At 41.2% G+C, this 18,788-nt stretch overlaps 1 protein-coding gene across 1 annotated transcript in view; it reads right to left on the bottom strand.

Annotated features, from left to right (window-relative positions):
- Positions 1–936: 936 nt before the first annotated feature.
- The window catches only part of CACNA1S (calcium voltage-gated channel subunit alpha1 S), a 95,955-nt gene continuing 78,103 nt past the window's right edge, over positions 937–18,788 (bottom strand). Inside the window, exons 35-44 of the mRNA XM_042464027.1 lie at positions 18,157–18,253; positions 17,428–17,530; positions 14,494–14,595; positions 14,188–14,312; positions 12,176–12,304; positions 8,230–8,438; positions 6,824–6,891; positions 6,381–6,484; positions 4,215–4,349; positions 937–1,620 (exon numbers count right to left, since the gene is read on the bottom strand). Coding sequence (XP_042319961.1) covers positions 1,459–1,620; positions 4,215–4,349; positions 6,381–6,484; positions 6,824–6,891; positions 8,230–8,438; positions 12,176–12,304; positions 14,188–14,312; positions 14,494–14,595; positions 17,428–17,530; positions 18,157–18,253 — 1,234 coding nt within the window. The 3' untranslated portion in view covers positions 937–1,458. The remainder of the gene's footprint in view (positions 1,621–4,214; positions 4,350–6,380; positions 6,485–6,823; positions 6,892–8,229; positions 8,439–12,175; positions 12,305–14,187; positions 14,313–14,493; positions 14,596–17,427; positions 17,531–18,156; positions 18,254–18,788) is intronic.

Below are 18,788 nucleotides of genomic sequence, written 5' to 3'. Positions count from 1 at the left end.
CACGGTATGTGGTAGACCCCTGTGGCCATGAGAGGGTCTGTTCTGTCTTTTGCTGAGCACAACATTTGCGTATTTTCTTGGTCAGTCTGTAGATCATTTGGAGTATGTTTAATGAGAGAATCTGTTAGATCTCTTACTCTACTCTATTAGCCTTAGCCTGAATGTCTTTCCAAAGTTTTTGAGTCTGAGTTGGGAAAACATTTTAAAGGTGTGAGATGTTACTGCATATTTTACTGGTTTTTCCAGCACAAACTATAATAAAACAATTCAGCAACACAAAAACACCTTAATCACTTTTAGTTATGTGAGTAATGTATGCATCAGTACTGATTAGTGTTTAGGTTTTATTGGTTTTGAATGTATTGCTGTATAGGTTTTATGTTTATAGAGTGCCCCCTCCAAATTTTTTGAAGAACAGATTAGATATATCATTGAATGTAATATATCATTGAATACCAAAGTCAGAATATTCTGGGCCTAGTATTTCTAATTTCTATATATGATTGTGAAAGCTAGGCAATGACAGGAAGAGGATCGACTCATTTGAAATGTGCTGCTGGAAGAGAGGTCAACAGATACAATAGACCACCAAAAAGACAAATAAATTGGTCAATCCAGAGCAAATCAAGACTGAACTCTCACTAGAAGCTAAAATAACAAAACCAAGGGTATTGTACTTTGAACATATAATGAAATGACATGACTCATTAGAGAAAATTATAATGCTTGGTAAAGTTGAAGGTGGTAGGAAAAGAGGAATATAGCTTTACAGATTCAGACTTTGCAAAACCTGAGCAGGGCTGTTGCTGACAGGGTCACTTGGAGGTCTCTCATTCATAGGGTCGCCATAAATTGAAGCTGACTTGACACCAGTTAACAAAAGCAACATGTTATATATAACAGTATGTAATGCACATTTAAATAAATAAATTATCATTCTTGGGTTTTTCAGTTTATTAAAAGTGCTAGTTTTTAACCAATATTACTTTTTGTTCAGAACAATGCTATTAAAGGGTGCTTTTCAAAATGTTTGTGAAAATGCTTGAAGCAGAGTGGGAGGAACCTAGGACAAGCTTTGACATGATGTATGGGGAATATATGATAATATGGAGAATGTAATTATCCATCTCTCTTACATGGTACAGACCTCACAAAAATGTAGAGATTGTGGTAAAAGATTTCCCATTACCATCTATGTGAAATACCCTGGTTGTCCCATTCCTAAAATCACCTCTCTGGACATTCAAGGGGGGAAAAAGTATTCCCTCCCCACATCTCTTCAGCTTGCTCATCATGCTGCAGACAGAAACCAGTCTGGGGTCAGTAGTGATGTCGTTTCATGGTAAACACCCCAAAGCAGACAAACAGGTCATACTGTATAGTAGCAGTGCTGAAGAAAAATGGTCTGTGGATAACATCTTATAGTCTGGTATTTATAATGGCCATAGTCTGGAACTTTTACAGAGACGTAGTTGAGCTTTCTCTTCTCTTCAAGAATGTGGAAGCCACCTCCTCTATCTCAGCCACCTCCACCTGGAAGGCAGCAGCCATCTCCTCTCTTGCCACTTTCAGAAAAGAATAGTCTTTTGCAAGGGAACGGAGTCCCCCAGAGGTCAGCGCCTACAGAAAAGGGAATGAAACATGAGTTGCAGGCATGTGCCAAGCCCATAGAGAAAGAAACTTTCTCATAAATTTTTCATGCAGCTAGCTGCCCAGTTGCTCTACTGGAACCCTGGAGAGCAGTTAAATATCTAGTGCTCTGTTGCTGTGTTTGGATTTTTTCACATTAAAGGGATGAGGTTTCATCTTCCAGGATACTTTGGTGTATCTTCTTTGTCAAGAATGCCAGGGACATGTTGCTTTTAGCAAAATGGGTTCTCATAGACAGTCCTTCATGTAGTGGAACAGAATAGCCACTAGCTCTTTCCTGAACAAAGACATGGCAGCAAAAAATAAATAAAAGTTCTCAGGATCTCAAAGCATGATATAAGAAAGGAGAATAAAAAAGAGTTGTAGAGAGAGAAAAAGAAATAAAAAGTTGCCCCTTCAACCCCATAACAGAAGATTGTGTACATTTTCTATAATGTAAAAAATCAACTGAAGACATATCCCTGACATCATCATAGAGGGGGAAGTGTTGCCCATTTGGGTTGGTACCATTGTTCTCGGCCCGGGTCACTGCAAGCAGCTAATCAGATTAGGTTTGGGCCTTAATCTCACAATGGCATCACCACTGCAAGATTTACAGTGAGATCTGGCCTGATTGTTGGGCCAGATCTCTTGCAGGACCTCCTGTGGGAATCTCATAGGTCTATATATAAGCTTGCAAGTATAGTGGGCAGCCATTTTTGGCCAGGCCTTCAGCATAAGTAGGTCATGCTGTGGTTGGTCTGCCTTCTTTGTTGGGGAGAGAGTGTCAAGATGGGCTGCTCTCCTCCTGTGGCAGATAGGGAAGGAAAGAGGGAACATTAGGCATGGGTTCGGTGGGGGATCCCTGGGGTGGTTAGACGGATGAGATGGAACCTGCAGTTTGGACAGATGCAGGTGGCCTCATCTCTAGTGGACTGTTTGGGCACACCCCTCAGATTCACTGATATGGCAAGTCTTGCCAGGTGCATACCAGACAACCACGACTTAAGGCCCTGCTTGAGCTTTTGCTGATCTGGAAACTATCAGGCCTGGTGCCTCCCCCCATCTTAGTTTACCTACCCATTGCCTACTAGAGGGAAAATATATATGAATATATCTGACTGGTAATTGTTGTGTTTATATTAAAATTATGGCCATCCCATTTAACTCATAACATGGTGTCCAGTCTCTATGGTCCAAAAGATACTGCAGAAGTAATCCAGTTTGAGACTGCTTTAACTGCCTGGCTCAGTGCTAGGGAGTCCTGGGAATTGTAGTTTCTTTTTGGCACCAGAGCTCTCTGACAGAGAAGGCTAAACGTCTCACAAATCTACAGTTTTCAGAATTCCCTAGCATGGAGCGGTTTCAAACTGGATTATTTCTGCACTCTGTTTTGGACCTCTGTCTCAGTGCAATAAGCAAGCTGTTTTTGCTTACCAAAGAAAATGGGAGCTTAATAGAGTGGAGAGAATAGGGGAAACCCTCCTCAGATACAGAATAACAGCATTCAAGAGCAAGGTCAGACTACAACCTTCCTCTCTCATATGACGGTTTTCTATATGGAGAGAAGGCCTTCTCCTGTTTTTCATTTGTCAGTCTCCTGCCCAAGTGGTAAAGTTCAGGAAAAACTTGATTGTGCTGCTTGTAAAAACTGGCATTTTCATGTTCAGGGAAGGAACAGCAAAGGGCTGAAGTTTCCCTTGACAACTCTCTGTAGCTCTTCCTAAGGAAACCTCTATTTGCAAGTTAAAACGTGTTATGACAGCATATTACATAGTTAAAAATTACAAGTTAAAACACGTTATGCCAGCACAAGTCAATATCCATAATTGACTTTTGTTCTCGCTCCTGCTGATGTAACATCCTTCACCTCAATTGACCTTCATCCTCTCATCCTGAACTTTTCAGGGTTGGTGAGAAACAGAGAAATTTTCAAAATTTGTAGAACTGACCCACTAATTTGAGCAGTTTGGTCAAACAAGCACCCACTCATTTTGTTTTGCTCAGTTATCTTACTTATTCTCCAGCACATTTACTTGGGAGTAATTCCCACAGCACTGCACTACAAATCTCTAGTTCTCTTCCTCCAAAATATAACATGGCATACCAGGGCTTTTTAAAGGTTGGTGCCTGCATGTAATAAAGCATCTTCGGATGTCTGCAAGAATTGTTTTGCTATCTCATTATAAAAAGAATAAATCAAAAAAATTGTGAGTGAAATTATTTTTTTGTGGGTTTTTTCGGGCTATGTGGCCATTTTCTAGCAGAGTTTCTTTCTGACATTTCACCAGCATCTGTGGCTGGCATCTTCAGAGAATGCCTTCTCTGAAGATGCCAGCCACAGATGCTGGCGAAATGTCAGAAAGAAACTCTGCTAGAAATGGCCACAGCCCGAAAAAACCCACAAAAAACTATGATGCGGCCATGAAAGCCTTCGACTTACATTGTGAGTGAGATTGTTTCAAAGTGACAATTATCATTTTGAGCCCATTGTGCAACCATTCCCTATCCCTAGTATTTGTCTTAATGCTATTCCAGATTCAATGCAGATCCAGGCAAGAAGCATATAGTACTCAAAAGGGTACCTCTTGGATGAGCTGGATAGTGGCTGGAGTAGAGTCTTCTGTATCTCTTGGTGTTCTTCCTTCAGTACCACTTGGAGACTGTGATCCTTTATCATTACCTGCCTCTTGTGACACAGTGGGATTCTTCTGGGGAAACTGCAAAGAACAAATATATCTCAGAGGGAGCTCCTAGCACTAGCTGCCCATCCCTATAGCTCTGAGTACCATAAGTACCCTAATAGATTGGTTACTTGTGAGGATCCATGAGAGAGGACGTGAGACTCAATTTTCTGTGGTAGAAAACTCAAGTATGGATATGGAGCAGCAAGATTTGAGAGACTGTTCATTACATTTGGACACTAACTTTTCAGTCTACTGAATAGGCTGGATAAATACGGTTATGCAGAGATCCAAAGTACAGTATATGCCATTACTAACAAAAGATGCTTCCACACTAGCTATCTTCTTTGGAATTGCCATCTTTTGTTCACTTACTTTTATGAACAATCCAGATGACATCACATTTTATGTTTTCTTGTTCTTTTGCCAATCCAAATTTCTGCTATTTTTCAAATTCAAAGCAATTGCAGAGTCAGCCCTTCTAATGTAAATAGGCCAAGACACATTTACTAGATCCTTGCCCTTCCTGGTTGAACAGGCTAGAGGTAGACTGGCTGGGTAGGTAAAACTTTTCTGGATTTTACTTACTATACTGGATAACTATAGGCCAGTCTCCAACATTCCATTTCTGGGCAAGGTATGGTAGCTTTTTAACTCCAGGGGTTCCTAGATGAGGCAGATAATCTAAATCCATTTCAGGCTGGTTTCATGCATGGTTATGGGATAGAGTCTGTTCTAGTCACAAGGAACTGGACAGGGTGTGTGTGTACATACTGGTTCTGATGGACCTCTCTGTGACCTTCAGTACTATTGACCATGGTATCATTCTGAATCACCTCTCTGGGATGTGAGGTACTGTTCTACAGTAGCTCCATTGTGTCCCGGAGAAGCGCTCTCAGAGGATCGGGTTGGGAGATTCCTGCTCAACTTCTTGGCCATTGGCTTGTGGAGTCCTGAAGGTTCACGTATTATCCCCTACACTATTTAATACCTACATAAAAGTGGGAGAGGTTGTCTAGAGTTTAGGGGTCAGGTGTCACCAGTATGCTGATGATACCCAGGTCTATCACTTCTTTCCACCCATTTCCAAGGAAGCTGTTCCTGTGCTAAACCAGTGTGTGGCAATTGTGATGGACTGGATGAGGGCAAACAAATTTTCCAGACAAGATAGAGGTACTCCTGGTCAGTTAAAAGATCTGGGAATAGGGATTCAGTTGGTGCTAGATGAGGTTACACTCCTGAAGGTGCAGGTTCACAGAGTTCTTAGATTTAGCTCTGGGTTTTGAAGCTTAAGTTTCAGCACTGTGCCAACTATGCTTGTTCCTGTAGAAGTCAAATCTGGCCATAGTGGTTACATCCCATTTGGATTACCATAATGACATTACTTCTGAAAAGTGAACTTCAGCTGGCCCAAAGAAATTTCAGTTAGCCCAAAGAGCTGCAACCAGGTTGTTAACTACAGGTAGCACACAACTCCCTTGTTATGACAGCTTCGCTGACTGCTGGTCCATTTCCAAGTGCAATTCAAAATGCTAATGTTGACATATAAAGCCCTACATGGCTTGAGTCCAGGTTTTGTGAAGGACTGTATCTTCCTTTTATGAACCCATTAGTCTCCTAGGATTGTCTGGAGAGGTCATTTTCTCTGTCCTACCACCTTCTCAGGCTTGTTTGGTGGGAATAAGGCAGAGGGCTATCTTGATGGCTGCTCCCAAACTTTGGAACTCCTTCCCTCAAGTGTCTTACTCTCCTTCTGTCAGCATGTTAAAATATTTTTATGCTTTCAAGTTTTTACAAACTGATTAGTTAGGCTTTTAATACTGTGTTTAGCTGCTTTTAAGGTTTTTATATAATCTTTTAATGAATTTTTAAATGTTTTAACTTTATAAATTGTTTTGTTATTTTTAAAATCGTGTATTTATACTTTTATTAATGCTTTTGTATAGTTTTTTTTTTAAAAAAATCTGTATTATTTTAACATTGTTAGCTCTTGAGACTCATTATTGGGAGAAAGATGGGATATGAATCAATACAATAAAAAATAACAATGGTCCTGAGTTCATCTACCTGCATGATGGAAAACTCTAGTTCTGAACAGCTGTGAACTCCATGTGCTGTCAGCTCACTCATTTTTCCTTGATGCTTTTCACGCTGGACATAGGATTTGTTAGCTAGAGGAGAAAAAAGAGACATGAGGAATCCTGGAGGTATTTACCGGTAAGTTTTGCAAGTATTGTAGGGCTATCACTGTAGAACCCTAGTTGAATTATAAAAAGGGAAATATGATGATTTTAGTGGACCAATGTCTCTTGCTGTATCAATATAGAAACATTTCAGTTATGCAGACCCCTTTATCAAGGCAATAGTTAATTCCTTCCCAAATATACCACCATGAATATAGACAATGAACTATAGTATTTTTCTTGTACTGGAAATCCCTTGGTTGTTGACTATATTGTGCCCTTTTCACAAAGATTAGGAGGAGAAGGTTTGGCAGGATTGGAACTCACCTAGGCCAGATGACTCACAAGATGGTGGCAGTATCTTCTCTTCTCCCATTTCATTCTCATACATCATCCTAAGGAGCAAAGCACTGATGGTAAATGTGTGTGTGCGCGCGCGCTTATGGAATCCTCATGGGTTTCATAAAGTTTTCCTAGGCAAGGAATAGTTAGAGGTGGTTTTGCCAGTTCTTTTGTCTGAAATATAGCCTACAGCATCTGGTATTTGTTGGTGGTCTCCCATCCATATACTGAGTTGCATCTGCTTCCAAGATCAGATGGGATCTGGTGCCTCTGGCATATTTAGGCAGGATTTGATGGTAAATCCTATTTGATATCCAAAACAACTATTTGTACACTTTAAGCTCAGACTATGGTTTTCAGAGAAGAATAACTCTGCCCATATTTCTTCATTTTTTCTCATGTGCTCTTATACATATGTAAATGCAGCATCAAAGAAGCATATGATGCACACTTTACTCAGGTTCACCCATGCTTGGCCTTCACATCTTTACTACATAATAACATCTTTCCTGTAGAAAATTCATGAAACCCTAAGGCTGCTAAAGTAATAGCATCCTGGGTTATTGTGGGATAATGATAAAAATTTTGGGTCATTATTTAATTATTTTTTATTTCTGTCCCACTTTTCTCCCAAATGGGACTCAAAGCTGCTTTGTTGCTGTTGCTGTTGTGTGCCTCCATGTCATTTTTTACTTATGGCACCCTAATTTCTTCAGAAGAGGTTTTACAATATAGTTTAAAACAGAACTAGTAAAACAATACAGTGTACAAAACTTATGGATGCAGTTTAGACCACGCTAATCATGTATGCAGTATAGACCATGCAACCTATCATGCTCTGGAGTGTTCTCCCTCTGCACCTGATCGTTCAGGTTGCAACAATAACTAGAAGTGGTATTTATCAGCTGCACCAGGAAACTAACTTCCAATTTCCTATTAGCCATAATTTATACTGCTGTATCTTCAAAGGTGGCCTACTGACATCTATTCCATTGGGCTTCTCTTTATAATAGTTTAGAAGTTTTAGCTGGTGCAGAATTTTACTTCTTGTCTAGGTGGACTGAGGTATTTGGAGCATGTCATACTAATGAGAGAGAGTCAGTGTAGTATAGTGGTTTGATTGTTGGACTATGCAGGGTTTGATTCCCATCTCAGCCATAAGAAGGCAGTGGCAAGCCTCCTCTGAACAAATCTTGCCAAGAAACCCCATGATAACTTCACCTTAGAAAAGAAAAGATCCAAAGAGAAGCTTTTAATTCTTAGCCTCAGGTTCAGAAACTGTGCTTGGTGCATTCTCTAGTCTAGAGTCAGTCCTCTAAAATTAATGATAACACTGAGTGTCATCCCCCCCCCCCCCCCCGCCACCTTCTATCTCTCACAATAGGTCTTACCGGGCTGTTGCATTGTTGTTGGCATTGCTGTTGCTGTTGTTCACATTGGTGCCTCCACCAGGTGGGAAATCATCAAGGAACACAGGGGAATCTAGCTCCTCACTTCCCATTTCGGTGAACTGCAGAGGTCTCTGGCTAGCCACATGGGGTGGTAGAGGGCTGCTGGGTTCCATAAACGTGTCAACTTGGCCGAACAAACCACCTGTCCTCTGAGTTCAAGAGGAGAGACAGAAGCTGTGTCACTTTGCTACTTCTTACATCTTTTACATCTCACATTGAGGGATGGAGAGAGGTCTAAACATTCAACCGTGCTTAAAGCCAGGGTGGACATTATGTTGAAAATAAATAAATAAATAATAAAATTTTTATTTGTACCCCGCCCTTCCAAACGATCAGGGCGGCTAACAAAATGCACCGAAGTGCAGACAATATACAAGATTAAAAACAACCATAATAAAACAACAATCCATAAAAACAATAAAAAGCCCCTTAGCCCGTCCTCACGGCCACGAGAGAGGAGGGAGGCCCACAGGATATTTAGTCGGGGAATGCCTGATTAAATAGGAAGGTTTTAAGACCCTTCCTAAATTGGGCCAGGGTGGAAGATGAGCGGAGCTCCGTGGGCAGCGTATTCCAAAGGGCTGTGGCAGCTGTGGAAAAAGATCTTCTGGCAGTGACAGCCAACCTAGCCCCAGGCACCTTCAGGAGTTGCTGCCCAGATGTTCTGAGGGTGCGAGGCAGAATGTACGGGGAGAGGCGGTCCTTCAGGAATCCTGGGCCCAAGCCATTTAGGGCTTTATAGGTAATAACCAACGCCTTATATTGAGCTCGAAAATGTGTCAGGCTATCATGCTTAGATATCTTAGAGCTCTCTCTCTCTCTCTCTCTCTCTCTCTCTCTCTCTTTTTTTTTTTTTTCTTTACAAAAAGAACTCACAGATAGTCCTGCATAGTTCAGGACTGTAACATGTGGGGAGTAGAGTTTATCCCTCCCACCCCATTTCATTTTCCCACCAATAAATAAATAAATCACTTTTCAGAGCTGCTATTTGCTCTGAAAACTATCCTTTGCAGCAAATAAAACATTCAGAAGTAAAAAGCATAGAAGGGGAAGCATTTTTGGAAGAAGAATAGGTGAAGAGAAAATCTAGGTAATTCCCACAGTTGTATATCAGAAAGAGATGTAGAGGCTGTGCAGACCACCCCTAAGAGGTGTCCTACAGCCGCCTACAGCTGTGGCCCCGATGTGGCTTTTCTAGGGCTCAAAAAGGAGTCACAAAAGGGGGTCCTTTTTGTGCCCTGGAAAGAATGTGATAGTTGTGCTGCCACGGCTTTAAGACATTCCTTTGGTGCTGCATTGTGTGGACGCAGTGCCAGAGGAGCGCCGTGAAACCGTGCACTGTGTGGACTGGTATGCAGCATCACAATGCCTTGGGGGCAGAGTCAGGGCATGCATCATGTGGGCACTACGCCCCGACTCTGCCCCCAGGGCCTTTATGCCCAGTGTGTACAGCTCTGTAGTGAATTCTAAGTGCATTAATTTAACGTTTTTTACATGGATAAACAGATAATGTAGTCTGGCCCTCAGACTCACTAATCCTTTGCAGCCAGGGTAGGTGAGGGAAAGCAGTCTCCACAGTACCTCTTTAGAATAAAGACAAGAAGGGCTGCAAAGGTCATCATGCTAACTCTCAAAACAAACAGTACAAGTATTGTAAGATCAGCAAAAATGGGAAACAGGTTCTACAATCTTAACAAAAGTTTTTTCTGAATCATTCAATTGTTATTGGTCTTTGTGAGAGCCATTGTGGTATAGTGACTAAAATTCTGACTTAGACCAGGGAGATCAGAGTTCAAATCCACTTGGCCATGAAGCTCACTTGCTCTCCCTCCCTCATCCTAACTTATCTCACAGGTCTGCTGTAAGAATAAGAAGATAAAAGATAGGGGAGACCATGCACTCTATCTTTTTCTCCTTGGAGGAAAGAAAGCATGCATGCATGCATGTATTAACTAATTATAGAATTGTAGAGTTGGACGAGACTCCAAGGACCACCCCCTGCTATGCAGGAATACGTAATTAAAGCAGCCCTGACAGATGGTCATCCAGCCTCTGCTTAAAAACCTCCAAAGGAGACTCCACTACACATACTAAATGCATCCATATGCATTTTAATTGATTGGTTATAATGGAACAGTGGGTATTAATAATAATGATCAGCTTCATGTCAAGGTCATTGGCAGTTGATCTTCCAGAAAGTGGGAATCTGTCTCCTAGCTCTGTCAATCAAAAGGCAATTCTGACTTTTCCTCCTTGACAGAATTTTTACAAAAAGGAAGAAGTGGTTATCTGGTCTCCTCTCCTCCTCTAATAAGATTATATGAATAAAACAAGACAGTTGCACGATAAAAATCTTCACTGGAACTACAGAATACCAGTATTGTCATCACATTCAAATTGGATCTGTGATTCTATGAATCATCTCCCAAAATGTAAATATTTAACAATAATGGTTGCTCCTTCAGATCCATATTAAAACAGTTTCTGTGTTTGTCTCTTTGAGCATCAGCTTTGTTACAAGTAGATCTCCTTGGTCTTTAGAGCAAACTGAAAAAGCTGCAAAGAAGATGTGTGCATGGGAGGTGTGTGTGTGTTTGAGAGAGAGAGAGAGATAAATGCCCTTGTTTTTCACTGATAGAAATGTATTTTAATGTTGTTTAAAGAGTATATGGCAGAGGGTTGGACTGGATGACCCTTGTGGTCTCTTCCAACTCTATGATTCTAATTCAGAACTATCCTTATAATGCACAAATCTCTTTGCTCTGCCTTCCAAAATGAGGAGTACTGGATATAAAAGATTACTAATGCTCATCTAGTAACAAACAGAAAAGGATAGGTTTTTGATCTTTAACATTCTGCTCATTACAATAAGGGCTTTACATGAGCCCCATTCTTGCTACAATCGCGCTTATCAATGAAAATGGAATTATACCTTTTATATTCACCACATCACTATACATCACAGTCATGGAACTGCCACCATCACATTTTCTTCCTGACTCCCCCTTAACCTCAACTTCCTTCTCTATACCCTACCCAGCATGCTTTCTGTTTATTTAATTTTATTTTCATTTTCACTTTTTCATGCTACTGTGATTTCTTTTTTAAAAAGAAAATAAATACAAAATAAAATAAAATAGAGGTAATTAGGCTGCTTGGGAATAGTAAGAGAGAGAAGAAAGGGGGGAGAGGAGGAGATATTGACACCATGCGACTGCCAATATTGCAACTGCTCTGGCAGTGATGTTTCACACCTGAGGACTAGCAATAGCATTTGCATTTCTATACTGCTTTATACTGAACTAAGTAGTCTCTAAGCAGTTTACAACATGTAAGCTAATTGCCCCAACAAGCTAGGTACTTATTTTAGAGACCTACGGAAGGAAGCAAGGCTGAGTCAACCTAGAGCGCTGGGATCAAACTCGCAACCCTGTGGCTGTAATATTGGCTGCAGCACTGGCATATAACCACTGCAGAATCAGGGCTCCTTCGATTGATTAGCATGATTGACACCTGGAGACTAGCATGACTGTGAGCTCATTTACAGGTTTCCCTGTCAATGAAAAGGGGTGCAGCAATAGGTTATCCTGTGTGGGATACAATAGCTACAGACTGGAGGCAATGTTGTGCGAAGCTGTTTTTTTCTGGCTTAAATTGCAGTTTAAAAGCCATGTGTAGTTATCTTCCAAGAAAATAATGGGTGTTCTTGGTGACAAGGAATATATGATGTTTCCATGTGAGAAAAGTTGATGAGAGGGGGAAGAGGCGATTGATTCTGTGAATAGGGACTATAAGTGGATCATAGGCACAATATGTCTACTAGTAGGGAACTAAGGAATACTTTAAATGCCCATTAAGGGAATCTTATTTCTCTGCTCACACTTACCCTATAGATGCCTTCCTCCATTGCTGCCTCCACCATTGCTCTTTCAAGCTCCTCCTCTGCTGTCAGATCCCCAGAGATTGCTCTTTTGATCTCAGGAGCAGCTTCTTCTTCAATGGTCCTCAGGCCAGCCTCATGAGAACAGGGTGGAAATGATTACCATGAGCATGTGCCATTCACACTACAATGTGAAAGTGATGGAGCAGAAGAGTGGGAGCAAGAGTGTGACCCATGTCACTTGCTCCTAAGGAATTCTTACTTTTTTTCTCCCCATAAAATAAACCTGGGGATTAGGCTCATGATCTATATTTCCTACCCAGCTGTCACCTAGATGATTTCCCACAACAGATAAATCAGTGCTGATGTTGACACCTGGGACAGAGGGTGCTTATAAACTGGTAGCTTCTAATGCTACCCAACTAGACACCTGGCCCCACCCCAAAATATGGCATGTTAATAGGTATTGCATGTCTTGTCTTATGCTTGCCAAAGTTACTTTTTGGACCACACTGGTCAGGAAATTATGGGAGCTGTAATCCAAAAAAGTACAGCTGTATGTGCAGATATCATGATGTTCTGACCACAGAAGACATTGTGCCATCACTATGTGGGCACAGAATAGGCAAATAAAAGTTTTGACTATAAATAAAAACATTTTAAAATATCATAAAATTTGTGCTGAAACATTTTTTAACTTTAGTACTTTTGTAGGATACTTTACAATATTTTCCAAAAACTGTAGATGAGGAAATGGTTTAGAAAAAACTGAAAGAGCAGAGGCGAAGGGAAAAATAAATAGCATGGGTAAAGTTTCTAATTTTACACATTCATAACTAAGCTAAATACCTACAAAAGCTTATACTGAAATCATGATAAAGGTTAATAGTCAACACACAGATTAATAGCAGATGAACGGCAAAAGACCCATTTGCCTGATACATTCAAGATCCATGTCAAAACCCATGGCTCTTCAAAATACAGAGGAATAGCCCTTAAGTGATCTACATCTGCAGAAACTAGGCTAATTTTGATTGTTTCTAAAACAGTGCAATTTTGAGGTCTCAAAAAAGGATGGGGAAAACACCAAAGAATGATGATTAGATAGGAATGGCCTTATTTACATGTTATGCTAAGTGACCAACAAAAGTTAGGATAAAAATTTTATTGTATCTCACTATATGAATATATAAAAATTTTGCACAGTTATAAAACATACAAAATAATCTACATACAAATAAATGTATCATTAAGAGTATAAACCACAGTCTCCAAGAGAGTCAACTAGGCCAGAATTCTTGGAAGGAGGAAAATAAAATGATAGTTACAATGGTATTTCAATCCTTCATTTGTTATAAAGCCATTCATCTGTTGTAAAATCAGACACCTTTTAATAAGCACTCTTCATTAGTAGCAGCTATATATCTTCAAGTTACCCAATGTCTCCTTCACCCATGAAACAATCTTAATAGAATAAACTGAAATGTATCTGGCTTGTGCATTTTTATCATGTAGATGCTCTCTGAAAGTGTGGGAATAAAGTCTGGAAACTCCAGAGAAGTGTTCATAAGCAATCTAAGTGAAAAGATAGGCTGTGGGATAATACCTCCATGAGTATATTCTCAAAAAGCAAAATACTAGCTACTTATGTCTATGGCTCTCAAACCTCCAGGTGTTTTCTACTTCATCATCCAGAAGCTCCAGTCTAGTTTGGCCAGTGGTTAGGGATTCTGGCAACTGAAATCTAAAACACATAGTTTGAGAACCAGTGATTTAAGGAACATTAAAAGAGAGCTGTGGAAATTGTAACTATTGGCATGCCAATATCATATCATGTATATAGTACTGACTAACTGGCTCTATATCACAATATAAAACTTGGAAGTGTGAAGCAGACCATAGATTTTTACTGTCTCTGTTTTCATCCTCTCATGCTCCACTGTGAATGGAAAATAATTTTCTGTTTCTTAGGGCTAAGTGGAAACATGCTGGATTCCTCTGCTCCATTTTCTACTTACCTGGATTTCAACAGCATTCTTCTTTGGTCGGTAGCCGTAATACTCTTCCTGACGCTTCATGAATTTTCTGAAGTGCTCCTGGATGAGGAAGGTAGCGTAGAACTTTCCCACAGTCACCTCATCATCTAGAGAAGCACATACCAGTGAAGTCATTATGTTTAGTCAGCAACAGTACTTGGGCCAGTCTGCACATTCCAGGCTGCATGGGAATATGCAAAGGAGATTTGGGATAGGTAGAATATGCAAGCACTGGGAAGAAGAATTAGGGTAACAAGTTCTTTCTTGGCTGCCAGATTGAGGACTCACCCCCAATTGGTGGAATGACTTGATCCAAAAGCTTCATGCTGGTTCTTTTCCAAATTTTTTTGATAATCATCCTCAGCTCTTCATTGGCTTGTTCAAAGTTACCTATAACATCATCAAACAATTATTTCAAACTGTCCTGTTCTGTGTTGGATCCATCTTATCCACTACTATCTGCTCCAACAGCAGTAGGTATTGTTTCTATTAGAGGCTTTTTATTTGAACATCTCAGGGATATTCTTTGTGTACAGAATCCAGACTCTGACACACTTTGCCAGCAAATCAACCACTCTGGCTTACCCTTGCCCTCATCTCGCATGTATTAACCAGTGGCCTTTTGATTTGTTAATTTATCTTACAATGTAATTTCATGATTTTTCCACTACAGAGTGTCATACTTGTGTGACATCACAGGGTGACTTTTAACAGGTGTTGCATTTTACCCAGCAATGGCTGCATCCGAGGACAAATGTAAGCATAAATAATAAAATAAAATAATAAAATTTTTATTTTTATACTGCCCTTCCATAGATCAGGGCGGTTAACAGCAAGGTAAAAAACAGTACAATACACAATACAACAGAACAAATACATCAGAATACAATTATAATAAAAGCAGAATAAAACCCTGTTAGCCAGTCTTCTTGCCAGTAAAGAGGGAGGTAGACCTATTGGGGCTTAATCGGGGAATGCTGCATGGAAAAGGAAGGTTTTCAGATCCCTTCTAAATTGGGCCAGGGAGGTGGCCGAGCGGAGCTCTGTGGGCAGCGTATTCCAAAGGGCCGGGGCGGCAATGGAATATGACTTCCTCGTAGTGGAGGTAAGCCTAGCCCCTGGAACCCTAAGTAGTTGCTGCCCAGAAGTTCTGAGGGTGCGGGGCGGAATGTATGGGGAGAGGCGGTCCTTCAGGTATCCTGGGCCCAGGCCATTTAGGGCTTTATAGGTCATCACCAACACCTTATATTGTGCCCGGAAGCGAATAGGCAGCCAATGCAGATCTTTTAGCACCGGTGTAATATGGCTGGCCCTGGATGTACCAGTGACCAGCCTGGCTGCCATATTCTGTACCATTTGTAGCTTCCGGGTTTGGTATAAGGATTGCCCCATGTAGAGTGCGTTGCAGAAGTCCAATCTTGAGGTTACCAGAGCGTGTACCACAGTTTCAAGGTCCCTCTGGGCCGGGTATGGGCGCAGCTGGCGAATAAGCCGAAGCTGATAACAGGTGTTCTTGACCGTCACATTCACCTGAGCAGTCAGGTGAAGCGACGAGTCAAGAAGCACCCCCAGACTGCGCATGGAGTCCTTCACAGGAAGGGTGACCCCGTTCAGGACAGGTGGAACCACTGCCATTCCTGGGCCAGAGGAACCTATCACAAGTACCTCCATAGCAACAATCATATTGAGTCCACTGGACAGTACCTCCCTAAGTACTGTATGTGGCTGATCCAGAAGCTGATGTCATATTTAAAGAATATTTTCATATCATTTGGGCATCATTCATTTGCATGAAAAGCTACTAGTACAAATGTCGTGTGTTCATGGACTAATACTTGGATATATAGAAGATATAGGCCCGTTATAGACGGGCCTTAAACTACGGACTCAGTCCGTACTAGGGTTAAAAAGGGGCGTCGCTTCCGGATGTCCCTAACTCTAGTACGGACTGAGTCCGTACAAGATGGCGGCGCCCCATCTACATGGGGGCCGCCATGATGGTGTCACGAACGTGCAGCCTCCAAACGAGGCAGCGCGGATGTGACGCCATCGCTCCGCGCGAGGGCGCTTAATGCACCCTTTTGGTGGAGCAGGAAGGAGCTCCGAAACAGAGCTCCTTCCTGGTTTGCGTCACTGGTGCAGCCGTGTGAAGGCTGCACCAGCGACGCAAATCAGAAAGGGGCCGAGTGGCCCCTTTCTGAGAGTCCCCGCTGCCGTTGGGGTGTCCTTGGGGCTTGAAGCCCCAAGGACACCCCTTTCCAGGCTGCGGGGAAGGGGCCTTTTGCCGCTTCCCCGCGGCCCGAAAAACGGTGGATCGGGGCCTCAGCGGCTGCCGTTCTAACCGCTGAGGCCCCGATCTGGTGGGGAAAGGCACGCCTACAAGACGCCCCAAAGAGGCGGTCTGTAACGCGCCATAGATCTTCGTTCGGAGTAGAATGTAGATATATTTGTGCTATGGCAGTACACCTGAAGTTACATGTTTTGTATTTTTGCCATATTTTGGTGCTGGCCATGTGCCGTAATAAATTCATTCATTCATTCATTCATTCATTCAATACTTTTGTTTTGAAAATATAATGCCAGTTTTATTGGTTGTGGGTGCGCTGTCTAGTCACATTACATTATTATTTTTTTATTTTTTTCTCCTGGGTTTTATTGCTTCAGCTAGTTGTATGTTTATTTACATTTAATTGTTTTGATCAGTTGTTTTTCATTTGTTTTTCTGTGTGTGTTTTAAATAGTATGCAGTGTTGACAACCTTGAGTTGTCTCTAAAAAAGGTGGGACCAGATATAATTACAATTATGATAGCTATGCCTACATTGATAAGGATTTTCTCCTTTATCAGCTCTCAGGTGGATTAAATTCTTTACATTTGTCTTTTGTAAAGCTTAAGCTCTTGAAACCTTTCCTGATGATCCAGCAACAGCATGTTGGCATGGGTCCATGCTGAAGGTACTTAAATTAATTTACAACAGATGAGGACGTGACACTTTGAGGTCTTATGATTAAATGTACTAGAAAGACATTAGTTACTCTTGATTTATAGCATCTTCCGTTGGGCTTGTGTAATCGTGCAGTAATGGCTTTTAAGGTCAGCAGAGCTTCTACTACCATATAAAGTGACTAATGTTCTTTTGCACTCACAAGATAAATGATAGCTGTTGTGAGAAAGCACAATGGAGCTATTCAGATTTAGCCATGGATAGGTTTCATCTCTTACCTTCTGTCTTGATCTTGAGGGCAGTTCTCACCAGAGCGAAGAGGGTAGCATTGAAAGTAACTGTACCATCGCTGTTCAAGGGCATATTCATGCCCACCAAGCGCTGCAAAAAGCAATCACACATACAAATAAATGTGTGTGAAGTCACAAATACAATGACATGTTATAGCCCTAGTCAGGTGCGGAGGAAATAGGGAGATGCCCTTGTCCTCTCTACTAGCAGCCTTCCTGTGAGAAAGTTCAAAGGGAAACTGTAATAGTGTTCACCTGAATATGGTCAAAAGGCTCTACATCAATGGGAACCATGTTTATCGGAGTTAGAGGAATCTCTACAACTGTGATTACCTGAACATGGTTACATTTTCACTTCAGAACTTTCTAGCAGATATAGGAAAGTTGCTAGTAGAGGGGTTGGAGCTGCCACATACATTCATATTCCTTCCACAGAGTAAGGGTTCTATTTATCTTTCTCTTCATACACATACACAGATAATTGTGGGTGCATATTCAAAACACATTCAGGTCCCTTAACTTTAACAACTATTACAGCATGTTGACTTTAACACCTGACTGCAGCATTAAATGCCAACCCTTCGTTCCTATGCCTGTTCAAGTATTTCTAAAGTCCATTGCATGCCGGTTTATGAAATCATTTGGTGCAGGAGACAGAAATAACATGGAAACTATAGCAAGAATTGACCCCAGTTAGAGTTTATAAGGAAAGATTACCTTGCAAGCTACACGATGTGGACAAAACTTCCCAAAGCCCAATGGAGGCTGGATTCGTCTCAGCAGAGTCACCACATCTAGATGTTTGATCCGGCCCCTGTGAAGAAGAATAAGAGAAAACTGTGATTTTATACTGTGAAATTATATAGGCAGAACTAGATGAGTCAGCCTCTCCTCTGCTTGTTATATTGCCCTGTTCATTCAACAAGACTTTATGGCCAGTCCTGGCTCTCTTGTGTGTGCTGTGCACCTACATGAAAATATATATCTTTGTTTTATGAGTTACATTGCACTGTGATGTGAGCCCAAACTGTGGGGTGGGTCTCAGTTTTCCCCCTAGAAGACAAGAAACAGCTGTATTTATTTTTTGAAAGATACTGAGCACTTATGATTTGACCATTGGGTGGCAATAGTGAGTTCAGGTAAACATGCTAGGTCTTAGGAAGATCCTTCCTACACATGATACAGCTATAGCTTCAGTATTGATCTAAGCAGCTCAGTCTTCAGAGTGTTAGTTATTCTAAATTTATCTTGCCATTACTTGGAAACAAAATACAATACATGCTACAAATCAGAATGTGAATCTATGTCCCTATTTAATGGGCAACTATAGCCAACAGTAATCACAGCAG

Source organism: Sceloporus undulatus, chromosome 4 (assembly GCF_019175285.1).
Source record: "Sceloporus undulatus isolate JIND9_A2432 ecotype Alabama chromosome 4, SceUnd_v1.1, whole genome shotgun sequence".
In the NCBI taxonomy this organism is placed as follows: Eukaryota; Metazoa; Chordata; class Lepidosauria; order Squamata; family Phrynosomatidae; genus Sceloporus; species Sceloporus undulatus.
Note: the sequence above shows the minus strand (reverse complement) of the source record. Positions and strands in the feature narration are given on the sequence as shown.